This window comes from Schistocerca cancellata, chromosome 3, assembly GCF_023864275.1.
Source record: "Schistocerca cancellata isolate TAMUIC-IGC-003103 chromosome 3, iqSchCanc2.1, whole genome shotgun sequence".
Classification (NCBI taxonomy): Eukaryota; Metazoa; Arthropoda; class Insecta; order Orthoptera; family Acrididae; genus Schistocerca; species Schistocerca cancellata.
The window spans coordinates 794,542,233-794,562,176 of record NC_064628.1 but is presented as its reverse complement, the minus strand read 5'-3'; the positions used below and the strand labels follow the sequence as shown (position 1 = coordinate 794,562,176).

General features: G+C 46.5%; 1 protein-coding gene across 1 annotated transcript in view; it reads right to left on the bottom strand.

Annotated features, from left to right (window-relative positions):
* The window catches only part of LOC126175853 (protein THEM6-like), a 215,318-nt gene that overhangs the window by 101,827 nt on the left and 93,547 nt on the right, over window positions 1-19,944 (bottom strand). Inside the window, exon 2 of the mRNA XM_049922859.1 lies at window positions 6,512-6,734. Within this exon, the coding sequence (XP_049778816.1) occupies window positions 6,512-6,671 (160 nt within the window). The 5' untranslated portion in view covers window positions 6,672-6,734. The remainder of the gene's footprint in view (window positions 1-6,511; window positions 6,735-19,944) is intronic.

Here is a 19,944-nt window from a genome sequence, read left to right as displayed (position 1 = left end):
TATGAACATTTCGACGGATGGAGGAACAACCATAACGGCAGTGGGTAGTGTTTGCTCAACTCTTCTCTGGCAGGGAGGAGCAGTCCAGAGAGGACGCGGGCAAAGTGAACCGGAACTAAAGCTAAAACCATGGAAAGGAGGAGTGAGTCTGAAGAGGAAGAGCAAGATAGAAATTTGTGGTGCCTGAGAACAGCCAACTGCTGGTAAGTGGAAACGCCTGCTAAAGTAGAGAAGTAAAAATAATGCTTTCTGATAGTACCCACCGACAAGATGTGTGACAAATATTGTATCATCTAACGCAGTCATCCAAGTCTTAGAAGGCATTTCTGTAGAGTATCTGAATAAAAAGAAATGAACGTATGACTTTTTGGCTGGGAGACGTTATCTGACGTTCTGGCCCTTGGTGCAACTCTGACTCCATACCGACGTCTCGTCAGTGAAGATGAGATGAAATAATGAGATTTCAATGACTAACAGTATATCAAGCGCATTAACACTGTATTAACTGCACTCAATAACGATCTCGGGCAAGAGATTACATCAAATAAAAAGAATCATACAGGCTCTCTTAAGGAGAATAAAATCTTGACAGCTATATCAATGACGTTGACCTCAGATCAAATGTTTAAACAGTAGCAAAAGATAATCAGCACATTTAATCGAAAAGAGCTTTTGATTTCAATATGATATCCACAACTGAATGAATGTTGAAGACAAAGAAGTAAGACCTTACGAAGTTCTATAAGAGGTCTTAGAAATAGAAATGGCCCGTACGACCAAGGAAAATAAATATTTTAGTCTAATATAAGGGGCGTTCAAAAAGAAACGAGCCGGAGGCATAATTACAGAAACCAGTACCTGTATGTTAAAAGTATTGACCCTGGCTGTTGAGACACTTGTCCCACTGTGACAAGGCTGCGAATGGCTCTCATAAAATTCCAGGGGCTGCGATGTTAACCAGTTCCGCACGTACAGCTGGGCGGCGTCGTCCGAGGTGAATCGTTTGCCCCTCAGAGCCTTTTTAAGGGGGCCAAAAATGGCGTAATCACAGGGAGAGAGAGGTCCAGACTGTATGGAGGGTGGCCGAGTACCTCCCATTTGAATTTCTGCAGGAGTGCCGCGACTGTGTTGGCCGTATGAGGCTTTGCACTGTCGTGGAGCAGAATGACCCCACGGGTGAGATTGTCTGGTCGCTTTGATTTGATCGCTTGGCGAAGGGTGGTCAAGGTTTGCGAGTAACGCTGGGCATTCACTGTTGTCCCGTGCTGCAGGAAGTGAATCAGAAGGGGGGCCATCTTGGTCAAAGAAGAACGTCAGCATAGGGTCAAACGATTCACCTCGGGCGACGACGTCCAGCTGTACATGCGGAACTGGTTAATATCGCAGTCCCGGGAATTTTATGAGACAGCCATTCACGCCTTGTGTCACAGTGGGACAAGTGTCTCAACAGCCAGGGTCAATACTTCTAACATACAGGTACTGGGCTCTGTAATTATGCGCCCGGCTTGTTTCTTTTTCAACGCCCCTTATAGTTAAAAAGTATATTACTGACAATAACGCTGAATAGAACTACAAAACTCAAACCAACATTTCGACTGTCTTTGCAGCTGTCCTTATCAGATGGTCGTCATAATACTCAAAAAGATTTCATTGAAACTGTCACTAGCCGTGGATGGCTAAACCTACTCTGGATCGAGCTGTAACACGCGAATCAGATTCAAGGGTGTGACCCTTTGGTGGCCAACTATTGCTCCCAGTATTGCCAGACAAGACGCGACGCAAGAGCTACCGGCTCTGGCAATGCTTCACCTCAGAACGAACCAGCTGACGAAACCGTTCTACATGCCGTACTTACTAGACGCAATGCTCGTATCACAATGACACTACTGGTGGCGTGTTAGTAATTACGTGACTATTTTACGACTTCCGTTTCGTTCCGCAGTGATAAGTTTCAAATTGCTCCCCAGCAGGGATCTAGCAGGTTATTAGAGAAATTTCCTTGCGCTCCGCAAGAAGGCAAAAAACAGCGGAGCTTGTGCGCAGCATCAAGGCAAGAGGCGTGTAGAAACGTTTTACGATCTGGAAGCAAGGAATGAATAAACGTAGACGCATGTGGACTCAAATGTTCAATATTAAAGCGACCATCTCTAATTGATCGTACTTAGTAAGAACGCTAAATTGCAGTATTAGCATCATTCACTTGTCGCACCCATCTTGGATTTTCAGTTGCCCAATATCGCATATTATGCCGGTTTACGTTACCGCTGTTGGTGAATGACGCTTCGTTGCTAAATAGAACGCTTGCAAAAAATCTGTCATCGTCCCGTAATTTCTCTTGTGCCCAATGGCAGAACTGTACACGACGTTCAAAGTCGTCACCATGCAATTTCTGGTGCATAGAAATATGGTACGTGTGCAATCTATGTAGATGTAGCATTCTCAACACCGACGTTTTCAAGATTCCCGATTCTCGCGCAATTTGTCTGCTACTGATGTGCGGATTAGCTGCGACAGCAGCTAAAACACCTGCTTGGGCATCATTTGTTGCAGATCGTGGTTGACGTTTCACATGTGGCTGAACACTTGCTGTTTCCTTAAATAACCTAACTATCCGGCGAACGGTCTTGACACTAGGATGATGTCGTCCAGGATACCGAGCAGCATACATAGCACACGCCCGTTGGGCATTTTGCTCACAATACCCATACATCAACACGATATAGACCTTTTCCGCAATTGGTAAACGGTCCATTTTAACACTGGCAATATATCACGAAGCAAATACCGTCCGCACTGGCGGAATGTTACGTGATACCACGTACATATATGTTTGTGACTATTACAGCGCCATCTATCACAAAGCGAAAAAAGTGGTCCAACTAAAACATTCATATTTCTTTACGTACTGCACTAATATGTAATAAATATGGGGTTCCTATTTAAAAAACGCAGTTGATATCCGTTTGACCTATGGCAGCGCCGTCTAGCGGGCCAACCATAGCGCCATCTGGTTTTCCCCTTCAAGCTAGACGAGTTTAGTTCTTTGTAGTTTTTTCGTTTGATGCTTATTTTGTGAGATATTTGGCCCAGTCACTATCAATGGACCACCTTGTACAGTTTCTAACTTAAATGCTTGTCTTCTTGTGTTGAGCCTTTAACGCAAGATGTAGCTCTTTCTGAACAGATGACACCCTTTAAATTTTTTAAACTCAGTAATTCTATGACATACTGAAAAGAGAATTTTTGTCACTGTCACCAGCAAATGGAACCGGGTGGTGTTTTAGTCTTTTACTAGTATGGATTTGGGCTAGCTAGAAATATTTCATACTGATGTCAGCAGTGGCTGGTAACCACCCATTCTCAGACACACTAAGACATGAACGACGCACTACGAAGGGATTATCAGAATGGAACGAAATCGGTAGATGTGATGTACATCTGCATAAATCTGCAGATAAAGAAATGATTACAATTTCAAAAAACTGAATAACATTCAGGAGAAATATCTTCACAAATTGAGCAAGTCAGTAACGCGTTGGTCCACAACTGACCCTTGTGCAAGCAGTTACTAGATTCAGCACTGCTTGAGAGTAGTTTGATGTTCTCCTGAGGCTCGTGCCAAGTTCTGTCCAATTGGCGCGGAAGATTAAAGTACTTAGCTGGTTGGAGGTCCTTGTCCATATTGGTTCTAACTTTCTCAATTGGGGAGGGATTGGACGATGCTGCGGCCAGGCCAGGGTTTGGCAAGCGCTAAGACTAGTAGAAATTCTTGCCGTGTGCAGGCGGGCATTATCTTACTGATACGAGAACCCAAGGTGACTTGTCATGAAGGGCAACAAACGGGCTGTAGAATATCTTAGTCATACCGCTTGCTGTAAGCGTACCGCGGATGACAACCAAAGGGGTTGTGTTACGAAAAAAAACCAAAAAAAAACGGCACCCCAGTCCGTCATTCCTGGTTGTCGGAGCACATGGCGGAGACAGTCAGGTTGGTATCGCACCATTGCCTGGGGAATCTCTAGACAAGTCTGCGGTCTGGAAACGCATTGACTGAACTACACTCATGAATTTAGGATAATGCTGATACACGGTGATACATGGTGAAACAGCGCTCTGGTGGGCGGTTTGCGGGTTTAAATCACCTCGGGGTATGACTATGCGTTGCATTTGACCTGCGGTCGACGCACGGTGGCGCTGGCAGCAGAAGTGTGTTGTTGCATGTCAGAGTACGGTGCAGCGAGTAAGTGTGCAGACGTTTTCAGACGTGCTAATGGTGACTGTGTTGAAAATGGCTCAAAGAACACATATTGATGACGTTATGAGAGGTAGAATACTAGAGCGACTGGAGGATGGTCAAACACAGCAGGTCATAGCAAGGGCCATCCGTGTGCCACAAAGTGTGATCTCAAGATTATGAGAACGATTCCAGCGGACAGGAAACGTGTCCAGGTACTACAGTACTGGATGTCCACAGTGTACAACACCACAAGAAGACTAATATCTCACCATTAGTGCCCGCAGACGGCCACGGAGTACTGCAGGTAGCCTTGCTCTGGACCTTACTGCAGCCACTGAAACAGTTTTCTCCAGACACGCAGCCTACAGAAGACTGAACAGACATGGTTTATTCGCCCGGAGACATGCAACGTGCATTCCACTGCCCACTAGTCACAGGAGAGACCGTAAAGCCTAGTGTCAAGAACACAGTACATGGTACATGGTCATTGGAACAGTGGTCCCAGGTTATGTTCACTGACGAGTGCAGGTATAGTCTGAACAGTGATTCTCGCAGGGTTTTCATCTACCAGGAACCAGGAAAGGGACCTGTATGGAGGTCGTGGTTTGATGGTGTGGGATGGGATTATGATTGGTGCACCTAACCCCTGCATGTCTTTGTACTGTAAAAGGTTAGGTGTATCGGGACGTCATTTTGCACCAGTATGCCCGTCTTTTCAGGGGTGCAGTGGGCCCCACCTTCCTCCTGATGGATGATAACGCATGGCCTCACGGAGCTGCCATCGTGGAGGAGTACCTTGAAACAGAAGATATCAGGGGAATGGAGTGGCCTGCCTGTTCTTCAGACAAACTCCATCGAGCACGTCTGGAATGCTCTCGGTCGACGTATCGCTGCACGTTTTCAAACCCCTACCTCCGACAGGCACTGGTGCAAGAATGGGTGGCTATACCCCAGTAGCTGCTCGACCACCTGATCCAGAGTACGCCAACACGTTGTGCGGCCTGTGTATGTGTACATGGTGATCATATCCCATACTGATGTCGGGGTATACGCGCAGGAAACCGTGGCGTTTTCTAGCACATGTGTTTCGGGACGGTTTTCTCAATTAATCACCAATACCGTGGACTTACAGATCTGTGTCTTGTGTATTCCCTATGTGCCTCTGTTATTAGGGCCAGTTTTGTGTAGTGCCACCACATTGCGCAATTAATCTTAATTTATGAGCACGAGTGTAGATTAGTCTTTAGTGCTGAGTACCACTTCGAACTGAGCCCCAATGAGAGCCTGACCACCAGGAGTGATGGCTTTGAGTGCCATTTCTTTTCACAGCAGAACAACTTTGATTATCTGGTGCACCCTTACACTACAGTGATACGTCGACGGTATTCTAACAATCAGTTCTGCTGCCCTTCATGGCAAGCCATACCAGACTTACATTTCAGCAAGACAGTTCCAGCTCGTACACGGTGAGAGCTTCTAGTGCTCGTCTTTGAGTTTTTCAAACGCTGCCCTAGTAGCGAGTTTGCCGGATCTCTCCCCAGTTGAGAACTTTTGTAAATTTACAAGTAGGTCCCTACAGACAGCTTAGAATTTCAATGATCTAACGCACTATTTGCAAAATTTCGCACGGTATCCCTCAGGAGGACATCCAGAAACTATCAATAAATAATGTCAAGCCGAATAACTGCTTGCATAAGGGCCAGAGGTGGACGAACGCGCTACTGACTTGCTCAGTTTGTCTTCTCCTTCTCTTGATTAAATCAAACAAGTTTTTTGGAATTATCCTCTGTTATCTGTAGGTGTACATCAGATCTACACATTTCAGCCCTTCACGGATAATTCCTTCTGGTGCTTTCTTTTGCCTTAGAGTGTATCTGACCTTGACTGTTTTAGATGTTATGATGCGTCTTTTCAAAAATGTGTGTGAAATCTTATGGCACTGCTAAGGTCATCAGTCCCTAAGCTTACGCACTACTTAACCTAAATTATCGTACGGACGCACGGACACACGCACGCACGCACACACGCACATGTCAAGTATAAACTATAGCACCGTAGCACCCAGTCATAATTCTACATTACTTAGCTGAAGCCGGCCGAGGTGGCGAGCGGTTCTAGGCACTTCAGTTTGGAACCATGCACACGCACGAGGGAGGACTAACCTCCGCCGGGACCAGCCGCACAGTCTATGCTGCAGCGCCTCAGACCGCTCGGCTAATCCCGCGCGGCGATGCGTCTTTTACATATCCATTTGACGAATTTAGACATGCTCACCATAGGTGTAGGTCTCGTCGAGGATGGCGACCTTTGACTTGAAGAACCTGGCGATGAGGACGCTGATGGCCATGCGCATGAAGTAGTGGAACTCGAGCGTGAGGTAGAGCGTGAGCACGAGCAGCGCCACGCCCCCCAGCACGTAGCACAGCATCAGCATCGCGGAGTCCTCGGCTGCCGGCTGCAGGCTACCAGGCCATCACGTCAGCACTCCGGCGCGCTCCTGCGGGCACACACCGCCACCAGCATTGTGAGTATCCAACCGGTCTAAACAGTCCCGCTCTTACATAGGCTTTCGAACAATCACCCCATTGTTGAAAGAACAATATTTAGGTATTAAAAATTATTTCACTACGTACAACATTAAACATATAACACGTCAGCCTCAGTTGCAAATAGAAGCCAATCTTTACCTAGGTTTCAACCAAAATAATTTGGTCTTCTTCAGAAGCTATTGACACTAAACTGTTGCATTCCAAAGTTTGGCCATATCAAGTATAAACTATAGCACCGTAGCACCCAGTCATAATTCTACATTACTTAGCTGAAGCCGGCCGAAGTGGCCGAGCGGTTCTAGGCACGTCAGTTTGGAACGGCGCGACCGCTACGGTCGCAGGTTCGAATCCTGCCTCGGGCATGGATGCGTGTGATGTCCTTAGATTAGTTAGGTTTAAGTAGTTCTAAGTTCTAGGGGACTGATGACCTCAGCTGTTAAGTCCCATAGTGCTCAGAGCCATTTTTTGAACTTAGCTGCGCGGACGAGTTCGGTAAGCCGCGAGAGCTGCGCTGGAACTAATCGCAGCAAGCAGCTGTGTACCGAGCACCGCTGATAGACATGCGCATGCGAGCGTGCAAATGTAGGTGCTTAACAGTAGCTACCTTTACGTTAGGATTGGGATTAATATAACCATTAAAATTGTTAATGGCGTAATATTTAACAGAACTTACATCTGAGGAGAACGAGAACCCTATAAACGGATTCGGAGCCCGTAAGAAAGACTAGCTATTATTCGGCAAAATTATTCCTCAATTTTGAATATATTAATATTCGATTAAAGAAAGTGGAGTCAGGCGTCGGCGACTGCAAAGGCAACGTAACATCAGGGCCGGTGAAGCAAAGGTTGAAAAACCTTCGAAAAAGTTTTTATTTCTCAATTGTAGCTGGTCATTAAGTAGGTTTTCTTTATCGAGCAACAGGTGTTTAAAGTAAATAAGATATACACAACTGCAACCAGTCACTTTTTTCAATAATGCTTTATTACATTAACCGGTTTTCGAACCCTTTCAGGTTCATCTTCAGATGATTTCGGGAGGATCCGGGAAATTACATCATTACTGGTAGTAGCATAATGCTGGGTGCTGGTTCTATGGCAGAAAGATGGGTCACACTTTAATGTATCGCCATGACTATAGCTTATCTGTCGATATGGATGTAAATTTAGTTTTTACTTACTGCGACAGTATAGGCGGCTTTTTTCGTATCTGTCTGCCTCCATTTTGATGTCCAGAACACTCACACGAACTATATTAGTTCACACTTTAACAGTGAATAGTTCGTGTGAAAGTGTTCTGGACATCAAAGTGGAGGCAGACAGATACGAAAAAAGCCGCCTATACTGTCGCAGTAAGTAAAAACTAAATTTACATCCATATCGACAGATAAGCTATAGCCATGGCGATACATTAAAGCGTGACTCATCTTTCTGCCATAGAACCAGCACCCAGCATTATGCTACTACCAGTAATGATGTAACTTCCCGGATCCTCCCGAAATCATCTGAAGATGAACCTGAAAGAGTTCGAAAACCGGTTAATGTAATAAAGCATTATTATTGAAAAAAGTGACTGGTTGCAGTTGTGTATATCTTATTTACATTAATATACAGTCACGGTTCTAAAATATCCGTAATGGATAAGCATAATAAGGTGTTTAAAGATTTCCAACTCCTCAAGGATGTCAAGCCTAGTGCCTTTAAACTCGCAATTTAATAGCTCTGTGTTCTTTGGTGGATTGGGAGCATGGGCCAATTGAACAAGGTGCTCGGCGTAAGTCGAACCACGCGTGCCATCACCACTTTTCGTGGGTATATGTTCTTTATATCTAGCTGGGAGGGCTCTCCCTGTCTGGCCAAACATTGGCACGCAATAGTTTAGTGTCAATAGCTTCCGAAGAAGGCCAATTTATTTTGGCTGAAACCTAGGTAAAGCTTGGTTTCTATTTGGAACTGAGGGTGACGTGTTATATGTTTAATTATCACAGTTGCTGATGAGGCTGCACGATGTTAAAAATTCTTAACGTACAAAATTGTTTTAAATACTCTTCAGTTTCAAACATGCTATTCAGTCAAAAAGTAATGTTATCACAGAAGTTTACATCAAATATGCAGAACTTTATAGTCTATATAATTACATGAAGATGAAATTAAACCTAACTCTCCTACCATGTTTTCGAAATGTATTTGAAGATAGCTTTTTAGTAGTATCAGCAGTAATACTGTCTTTTACACAGAAAGTATCTTTTGATTTTTCATAAAATTTCGGGCTTAGTGCCGGATGGCTACAATTTGTTGCCACGATATTTCAGCGCAGAATCTTTTGGCCATCGTCGGGTGAGTATTCACCTGAAACAAGCTGCAGATACCCGGCAGTTCGCCCGAAATTTTATGGACCACTGTTCGCTGGGAATGTTTTAAATCTCTCACCATTTGATTTGTTGTGACCTGGGTTGCATAATACAGCAAATTTTTTTAATTACTTTCAAAGTTAGTGACTTTCGTTACATTCATCTGTTATACATATGGATAACAGTAGTTTCCCATTTTTCCAGACTCGTTTCAGGCACTTTGGCTAACACACGAAAACTGAACACCACTGCGTTAATAATTAGAGCAAAATACGATAATTTCAGACGTTCGTACTAATTAACTGAGTTTTGTAGGTTGTGTGTGTATGTTTCATAATTATTTACATTTTATAACGTCCACGAGGTAGAGATTATTGGTACTGATAATTCTCTTGTTAATGGGAATTAGGGCGATTACTTGCTTTTTAAGAACTACGAGTTGTAATCTCAATCAGTACAATATACTTGGAAACTGGTCTGTTATTTATCACATGGATGAATGGACTGACTGAATGAAACAATGTTTAAACATGACACATAGCGCATACCTACGGCGTTTGAATTGTAGGAATCCGATGAAATTAATTTCTCTAACGCCCCGTCGGAGGCCACGGGTTTGTTACACCAAAATCCTTAAAATACCCCTGAACAACATCCAAAATTGTTTCAGTGGAGGTCGGATTCATCCAATACATGATCACTTTCCGATCTGTACAGAAAAATCAAATGACATACACATCACGTAAGCAGCCTGTTTCACTGTATGTCTTCCTCACACATGGACTGGTTTGTCTGTTGAAGCTTATACCAGATATTTAGTATAAAATAGTCGCCAGGACTTCATAATGACACATTTAGCAAATTCAAGGACACCACTCCCGCTCACCTAATGATCCGCGACACAAATTTGGGTTCAAATAGTGCGGTGCCCTCTATCAGTGTTGCCGCATTACCATCCGTGAATGGAATAGGAAACGGGAGCGTATATTTTACGAAAGCAGCCAGTGACATCGACCTCAAAGCTTAGCGTTCCGTATCGATGCTCTCCAAAAAGTAAGAGATATCTACCGAAATATCTATGTTCATGTTAATTCTAGAAGCACTAATCGCTAGAACAGAGAGCTAACATCGGAAGATAGACTGAATAACATTCGAAATGTACTGTGCACTTTTAAACCATTTAGTGCATATCGATTGTTGGGTTACTTTTCGAGAGTAGCTGAAATAACTTTAGAGTGTTAAGACGAAACCAGACAAACTTTTTGGTTTTAAAGCTTTGACACTAGAGTGTCTTATTCAGAATCAAAAATTGGAAAATTTCTTGTGACTAAATGATATTCAGACACCAACTATACATACTTGCCCATCTATGTATTTTGGCTTTGAAAGTATTTGCCGGCCGGGGTGGCCGAGCGGTTCTAGGCGCTACAGTCTGGAACCGCGCGACCGCTAACGGTCGCAGGTTCGAATCCTGCCTCGGGCATGGATGTGTGTGATGTCCTTAGCTTAGTTAGGTTTAAGTAGTTCTAAGTTCTAGGGGACTGATGACCACAGCAGTTAAGTCCCATAGTGCTCAGAGCCAGTATTCAAGGAAGGAAATTTATTCTAAAACTTACGCCGATAGTTGAGACATTTTTTCGTAAGTAATGTGTGTAAATCTGTTTTTGAAACTAACGAATAAGAAACGTTCGAAAGCAAGTACTATAAGCGGAATTTAAGTTTTCTATCATATTAAAATGTAACAGCAAGGGAAAAACTTGAGAATTTGGTGACATTTAGTGGTACGTATAGATGGCGAAAATCCGTCTCCAGTTGCGTTTTTATATCTACATTTTAAGATTTATGTCAGGAACTACTGTGGCAATGACGACAGTTTTCGGTAATACACTCACCGATTCGCGAGGAAGTTCGATGTTCAGAATTTACCACTGCTACGCTTGAGAAGTCTCACGGCAGAAGATACCTCGTGCTACCATTACGAAGCCGGGCGGGTCGCTACTAACCAGCCATCACCGACACGCTGTTGTTGAACCTACAAGATGTCCAGGAAACTACACACATCAAAAAAAGTTTCGCATCACTTCGGTTCCGAGAGTTTCGGAGCTTGTACAGAAAGTTGGAATAGAGATCAACATAATCACTTCAGCTCTTTTTATTGCTCATGAAAACCACGCATTGCATGTTGTACCACTACATAGCGAGACCTTCAGAGATGGTGGTCCAGATTGCGGTACACACCGGTACATCTAATAACTAGTGGCACGTCCTCTTGCACTGATGCATACCTGTATTCGTCGTAGCATACTATCCAAAAGTTCATCAAGGCACGGTTGGTCCAGATTGTCCCACTGCTCAACGGCGATTGGGCATAGGTCCCTCAGAGTGGCTGGTGGGTCACGTCGTCCATAAACAGCCCTTTTCAATCTATCCCAGGCATGTTCGATAGAGTTCATGTTTAGAGTACATGCTGGCCACTAGTCGAACGATGTTGTTATCCTGAAGGAAGCCAGTGTGGCTCAGGCGTTCAGCCTGACGGGGTTGCCTCCAAACACGTCTCCGACGATTGTCTGGTTGAAGGCGTATGCCACACTCATCAGTGAAGGGAACGTGATGCCAATCCTGATCGGTCCATTCGACATGTTGTTGGGCCCATCTGTACCGCGGTACATGCTGCCGTGGTTGCTAAGGTGGACCTCGCTATTGACGTCGGGATCGAAGTTGCGCATCATGCAGCCTATTGCTCACAGTTTGAGTCTTAACAGACGTCCTGTGGGTGCACGAAACTCATTCAACATGGTGGCGTTGTTGTCAGTGTTGCTGTCTCAACACCAACATTTGTTTTCAAATAACAGCCACAGTCTTCAACCATGTCATCATATGACAAAATTGCATTACGAACTGTTGGTTTTAGTCAAATGTTTGACTAATGAAAACATGACGCCCTGTATCTTACACACTGGGTTTTTGTCTGAATTTCGTGGTGTACCAAACTAGCCAGCGTGAAGTAGAGATGGAAAAAAACTTATTTGCTTGGAAGTAATCTAGAAAAAATTAGTGGCTGTAGAAAAAAATATTTCACTAACAGCTGCTGATACGTATGCAAATGATGTGGCTAAGTTCATCTCTTCTAGCCCTAGTCATTTTTCGTTTAGAAAGTTACATTGGTATGATATTTAACTAATTGACTTCCTTCGAACCAAGTACTAAACTCTCTACATTCTGAGAACAGCTTTCTGAACAAAACTTTTATTTTAAAGTATGAAAGTGCCAAGGTTTCTAAAATTCTTTGTCTAAAAATAAGAAAAGAAACCGATCAGAGCAATATTTGAGGCACCTTCGAATGATGCTCAGAATCAGCTACAGCACATGAGGTGCGGAATAAGATTTCTCACTTCTTTCCTGATACATGAAAAATTCTCTATTGAAAATTGAGACCAAAAAAGTTGTTGGGACTTTTTTTTTACACCTTCGGGCCCTGGTAATAGAAATATGCCAAGGCCACCCAGCAACAGGCTGCACGGTCTGCATAACCCATCATACAAATATTCTCTAGAACTCTACAATTCTATAATGATAAGCTAAATATTTAACTTTAAATTCTCAATCGGCACCTCACCTGCTGTACGTGATTCCGAGCATCATTCAAAAAGCGAGTCTAATATTAATCTAATTTATTCTTAGTACTCGACAAATCACTTCACAAAACACTTGATCCTTTTTGTTTAGAAACATTTAATTACTTCTTACGTGCAAGAGTATATTTTGTGTTTAGGACTAGACGCCAGGTCATGGCGACAAAATCATCTACACACAATTCCACAATCGGCAGTAACAATGTTTGCCTATTCAGGAAAATTTATTCTGGAAAAAGAGCCGCCAGTTTTCGTAGAAAACGACGGCTCTCGGGAAATGAAACTGTGCACATTTGATTCATACGGGTACGTGGCTGTTAATGTAATCACCAGTCGCTTCTAGGAATCCACCTGCTGAATTCGCGTGCCGCATGCTAGTCGCGCTTTCATTTCCCCCGAGATGTCAAGCATATGGAACTTCCTGACGCGAGGGGTACGGTGGTCTGACAGCAAAAGTCCATTAAAACTCAGAGAGAGAGAGAGAGAGAGAGAGAGAGAGAGAGAGAGAGAGATAAAGCACACAGCGGACTTCAAAGTGGCGACACAGCGGCAGGCAGACAATCTTGTCATACTGTAACAATGAATCCACTATAGTGAAATAATGTAAAACGCGCATTCATTTCATACAATTCGTAACATTTCGTTCGAACCATTTTGGAAACGTGTCGTTATTGTAAATAAATATGGAGTTCTCACAAAGGCGTCACCATCCAAAGCAGGAACTTAACTACTTTATAAATCGGTAATGATAAACACGTGCTGTTCTGCAGCGAAGGGTGCTTATGTTTTTTTTTTTTTTTTTTTTTTTTTTTTTTGTGGTTTTAGGGCGCACAACTTCAATGGTCATTAGCGCCCTGACTACTCTAAAAATGCACCGCGAGCCACAAGTTGACAACAACTAAAAGGAAAAACACAATAAAAGACAGACTGACAGGCATAGGATTAAAAAACTTCATCAAATGTCCTTAGCAAGGTGTGTCAAATTGATAAAACAAAGAACACGAGCAGCTGCTCGTGGGTCATCCGCTAAAACGGCATCGAAAGTAATAGGCAGGTTAAGATCGAGGCGCAGTTGGTTAAGATCGGGACAGGACATTAAAATGTGTCTAACCGTCAGCAAGTGCCCACATGGGCAGAACGGCGCCGGCGCAGCCGTCAGCAGATGGCGATGGCTGAACCGGCAGTGTCCAATCCTTAACCTTGCTAAAACGACCTCCTCCCGCCGAGAAGGGCGTGAGGAGGACGTCCAAGCCACGGGAAGAGGTTTTAAGGCCCGAAGCTTGTTGTCGGTAAGTGCAGCCCAATCGGCATGCCACAGCGACACAACGCGCCGACAAATGACCCTGCTAAGATCGGACGAAGGGACACAACAAGAAGCTGTCCGAGGCTGGAGGACCGCAGCCTTGGCCGCGGCATCTGCAGCTTCGTTCCCAGGGATACCGACATGGCCGGGAACCCACATAAAGCTAACCGGCGGACCGACGTCCACCAGCCGCTGAAGAGAGCGTTGGATCCGGTGTACGAAAGGGTGAACCGGGTACGGATCACTGAGGCTCTGGATGGCGCTCAGGGAATCGGAGCAGATGACATAAGCAGAATGTCGGTGGCGGCAGATGTAAAGAACAGCCTGGTAGAGGGCAAAGAGCTCAGCTGTGAAGACCGAACAATGGTCATGGAGCCGGTATTGGAAACTTTGTGCCCCGACTATAAAGGAACACCCAACCCCGTCATTGGTCTTAGAGCCATCTGTATAAATGAAAGTCATGGTGATGAACTTCGAACGAAGTTCCAAAAAACGGGAGTGGTAGACCGAACTGGGGGTGACCTCTTTTGGGAGCGAGCTGAGGTCAAGGTGAACGCGGACCTGAGCCTGGAGCCAAGGTGGCGTGTGGCTCTCGCCCTCTCGAAAGGTTGCAGGGAGTGAAAAATGAAGGTGTTGAAGGAGGCGACGAAAGCGAACTCCAGGGGGTAGCAGGGCAGAGACATACAACCCGTATTGACGGTCGAGAGAGTCGTCAAAAAAGGAACGATAAGACGGATGGTCGGGCATTGACAGTAGCCGACAGGCATACCGACAAAGCAGTATATCGCGCCGGTAAGTGAGCGGCAATTCGCCAGCGTCAGCATGAAGACTCTCTACGGGACTGGTATAAAATGCTCCGATCGCAAGTCGTAAACCCCGATGTTGTATGGAGTTGAGGCGGCGTAAGATGGATGGCCGTGCAGAGGAGTATACAAAGCTCCCATAATCCAGCTTGGAGCGGACGATCGACCGATATAGACGAAGTAGGACGGTTCGATCCGCTCCCCACGACATACCACTGAGAACACGGAGGACATTTAAAGAACGGGTACAACGGGCGGCCAAATATGACACATGTGGAGACCAGCTAAGTTTCCTGTCAAAGGTAAGGCCTAAAAATTTGGTTGTCTCCACGATTGGGAGAGCAACGGGACCAAGTCGTAAGGACGGTGGGAGAAACTCTTTGTAGCGCCAGAAGTTAATACAGACCGTCTTCTCGGCAGAAAAACGGAAGCCATTGGCGACACTCCAGGAGTAAAGACGGTCAAGAGAACGCTGAAGACAGCGCTCCAGGACACGTGTACGCTGCGCGCTGCAATAGATGGTAAAATCGTCCACAAAAAGGGAGCCTGATACATCAGCTGGGAGGCAATCCATTATTGGATTGATCGCGATGGCGAACAGAGCGACGCTCAAAACTGACCCCTGTGGCACCCCATTCTCCTGGCGAAAGGTGTCGGACAGGACAGAACCCACACGTACCCTGAACTGTCGATCCATTAAAAAGGAACGAATAAAAAGAGGGAGGCGACCGCGAAGGCCCCATGTATGCATGGTGCGGAGAATGCCCGCCCTCCAACAGGTGTCGTAAGCCTTCTCCAAATCAAAGAACACAGCCGCGGTCGGGCGCTTCCGCAAGAAGTTATTCATAATGAAGGTCGACAAGGTAACCAGATGGTCAACAGCAGAGCGGCGCCTACGAAATCCACATTGTACATTTGTAAGTAGGCGTCGAGACTCAAGCAGCCAAACCAATCGAGAGTTAACCATTCGCTCCATCACTTTACAGACACAGCTGGTAAGCGAGATAGGTCGATAACTGGAAGGCAAGTGCTTGTCCTTCCCCGGCTTAGGAATCGGGACAACAATAGACTCGCGCCAGCATGCGGGAACATGTCCCTCAATCCAGATGCGATTGTATGTACGAAGAAGAAAACCTTTACCCGCAGGAGAAAGGTTCTTCAGCATCTGAATATGAATAGAATCAGGCCCTGGAGCGGAGGACCGTGATCGGCCAAGTGCGGTTTCGAGTTCCCGCATGGTGAATGGGGCATTATAACTTTCACAATTCGAGGAGCAAAAGTCAGGGGGCCTAGCCTCCTCTGCCTGTTTGCGGGGGAGGAAGGCAGGGTGGTAATGAGCGGAGCTCGAAACCTCGGCGAAAAAGCGGCCGAAGGCATTGGAGACAGCCTCAGGGGCCACAAGGACTTCATTCGCGACCTTCAAGCCAGAAACTGGGGAGTGGACCTTAGTGCCAGATAGCCGGCGCAGGCTACCCCAGACAACAGAAGAAAGAGTAAAACTGTTGAAGGTGCTTGTGAAAGCAGCCCAGCTGGCTTTCTTGCTTTCGTTAATAATACGACGACACTGAGCACGTAATCGTTTATAATTAATACAATTCGCCACTGTAGGGTGGCGTTTAAAGGTGCGTAAAGCACGTCGACGAGCACGTAAAGCGTCTCTACATGCTGCAGTCCACCAGGGGACCGGTACACGACGTGGAGAAGAAGTAGGGTGAGGGATGGAATATTCAGCAGCAGCGAGAATGACTTCCGTGAGGTGTGCGACCTGACGATCGCAGCTTGTGAAGGTTTGATCCTGAAAGGTCGCCCTGGAAGAAAAGAGCCCCCAGTCTGCCTTGGAGATGGTCCAACTAGAGGAGCACGGAGAGGGAGTATGCTGCAGGAGATGGATAACACACGGGAAGTGGTCGCTCGAATATGTATCAGCAAGTGCATACCACTCAAACCGGCGTGCAAGTTGGGGAGTACAGATAGAGAGGTCTAAATGGGAATAGGTATGAGATGTGTCCGAAAGAAAAGTAGGGGCGCCAGTATTAAGGCAGACAAGATTGAGCTGGTTGAAAAGGTCTGCTAACAAGGAGCCCCTCGGGCAGGAGGCTGGAGAACCCCAAAGGGGATGGTGGGCATTGAAGTCTCCAGTTAACAAAAACGGTGCAGGTAGCTGAGCAATAAGTTGCATCATGTCTGCCCTGGTAACGGCAGATGACGATGGAGTGTAAACGGTACAAAAGGAAAACGTAAAAGTGGGGAGAGTAATGCGGATGGCAACTGCCTGCAGGCCGGTGTGCAACGTGATGGGATCGTAGTAAATATCATCCCGGACCAGCAACATAACCCCTCCATGAGCTGGGATACCTACCATAGGGGGTAGGTCAAAACGCACAGAGGTGTAGTGTGCCAAGGCAATGTGATCGCATGGGCGTAGCTTCGTTTCCTGGAGGGCTACGACGAGCGGACGATGCAAGCGGAGCAGCAACTGCAAGTCCTCTCGGTTGGAGCGAATGCTGCGAATATTCCAGTGAATAAGTGCCATCGTAAGAAAAGGAAGATGAGAGAAGGGGTCACCTCGAAGGCCGCTTAGGGCCTGGCTTCGAGCGAGCACTGCCGCCGCTAGCAGTAGGCGGACAGTCATCGTCCATGGGGTCTATAGGGTCATCGGCCATCTCGGGAGGATGGCCGGGAGGGGGAGCTTCCTCCGCCGGTGAACGGCCAGATGTACGGCTACCGGCGGTGCGGCCAGGCGAAACGGATGACGGCCTGGGGCGGCAACCGCTGGGTGGCGCAGGAGAAGAGATGCGCCGTGGCGGGGAAGGAGAACTGTGCTTCCTATGCGCCTTTTTGGAAGGACGTTTGGTGGAAGTATCGGTCGAAGGCTGGGAGGTCGAGGGACGGAGGAAGTCTGCACGGGATGGTTCCTTCTTGAAGGACCGTGCATCTGACTTCGGTGTCTTCGACTTAGCAGAAGCTGAGGAAGTGGCTGGTGTCTGTGGTGTGATGGGAGGAAGAGGAGACGTCGACCGCGCGATCTTAGCACTGGCCGAACGGACGACCGTGGTGCTGAAGGTCAGATCGCATGTCCGGGTTGCGACCTCCCGGGTAGTCCGAGGAGAGGCGAGGACAGTACTATATTTCCCCGCTGGGAGCAGCGTGGGCTTCCTACTAGCCAATAGCTTGCGAGCAGCCGAGGTTGACACTTTCTCTTTGACACGAATTTCTTGGATGCAACGTTCGTCCTTATAGACAGGACAGTCGCGGGAGGATGCGGCATGGTCACCCTGACAGTTCACACAATGAGGAGACGGAGGTGGACAGTCACCCTCATGGGCATCCCTGCCACAAGTGACACATTTAGCCGCATTGGAACAAGACTGTCGAGTGTGATTGAAACGCTGACACTGGTAGCAGCGCGTAGGTGTCGGGACATAGGGGCGAACAGAAATAACCTCGTAGCCCGCCTTGATGCGCGATGGCAGCTTAACACTATCGAAGGTCAAGAAAAGTGTCCGGGTCGGTACAAGGTCGTTGTTGACCTTTTTCATGACCCGATGGACAGCCGTCACGCCCTGCTCAGCGAGGAAAGATTGAAGCTCCTCGTCAGTCAATCCGTCGAGGGAGCTAGTATACACTACACCACGAGACGAATTCAAAGTTCGGTGGGCCTCCACCCGGACAGGGAACGTGTACAGGAGGGTGGCCCGAAGCAGTTTTTGTGCCTGAAAGGCATTCTCAGTTTCTAGTAATAAGGTGCCGTTACGCAACCTGGTACAAGATTTGACAGATCCGGCTATGGCATCAACGCCCTTCTGAATAACAAAAGGGTTGACAGAGGAAAAATCCTTTCCGTCCTCAGTGCGAGAAACTACGAGGAACTGTGGGGCAGGCGGTAGTACTTTTGTCACTGTTGGCTGGTCACGTTTCCGTTTTTGGGTCGAAGTCGAAAGCGATGGAGTAGAATCCATTGCGGAGGAATCCCCCATGATTGCCAGCGTCTCCGATGGCGCGCTCCTTCCTTGTGGGGACCCTCTCAGAGGGCACTCCCGCCTTAGGTGAATGTTTACACCTCAGGTCACACCTCCCGAGAAACAGACGGAGGGACCAATCGGCATGGTCAGAAGGTATCAGCTCAGGCAATCACCCCTCCCCGGGCCTGGCCTTTACCAGGGGGTACGCGCGTGCCTTACATGTCTACCCAGGGCGGGGACTTACGCGTTACCCCGTCACCGGCTACGCGTGCGAACGCGTGGGTCGGCCTTCAGACACGCACAGGGAGGAAGGAAGAAGAGGAAAAAGAAGAGAGAGAGGGAGAAAGAGGACAGACTGTCTCAAACGCCGAGGCGGAGACCAGAGAAGGCAAGGAGAAGAAGGCAATGAGAAGGCAAGGAGAAAAAGGCAATGAGAAGGCAAGGAGAAAAAGGCAATGAGAAGGCAAGGAGAAAAAGGCAATGAGAAGGCAAGGAGAAAAAGGCAATGAGAAGGCAAGGAGAAGGCAAGGAGAAAAAGGCAATGAGAAGGCAAAGAGAAAAAGGCAATGAGAAGGCAAGGAGAAGTCAAGGGAAAGAGTAAGGAAGACAGTGAGGTGGAGAAGAGCAAAGAAAGGGACCAACAAAAGGAAGGAAGAAACGAGAAGTTTAGAACCAAAAAGACCACGATTATAGTTCGTGAAGATCGTCCGTCTCCGGACGCAGGCGCTAACTACCCCCGTGAGGGGGATGGACTCCTTTTAGTCGCCTCTTACGACAGGCAGGAATACCTCGGGCCTATTCTAATCCCCGGACCCGCAGGGGGGGGGGTGCTTATGTGCAGCAGACTGAGCTATTGTTCAGGTAAGAGCTGGTGGATCAAAACGTGTATTCCTTCATTTAGTATTTGGTTCTTAAGACTCTTGGGTGAGGAATTTGAAATTACCACAGTACATGGCTACCTTAGTTTTAAAATTCTCAGACCATTCGCAAGGAGAGTCGAGGAATTTATTACGTCTTGAGATAATCTTATCACAAAATGACGATGACAAAAAATTTTGAAATTAGAGATGATACCAAGACTTACCCGTGAGTAAATTGTAACTTTGTTTT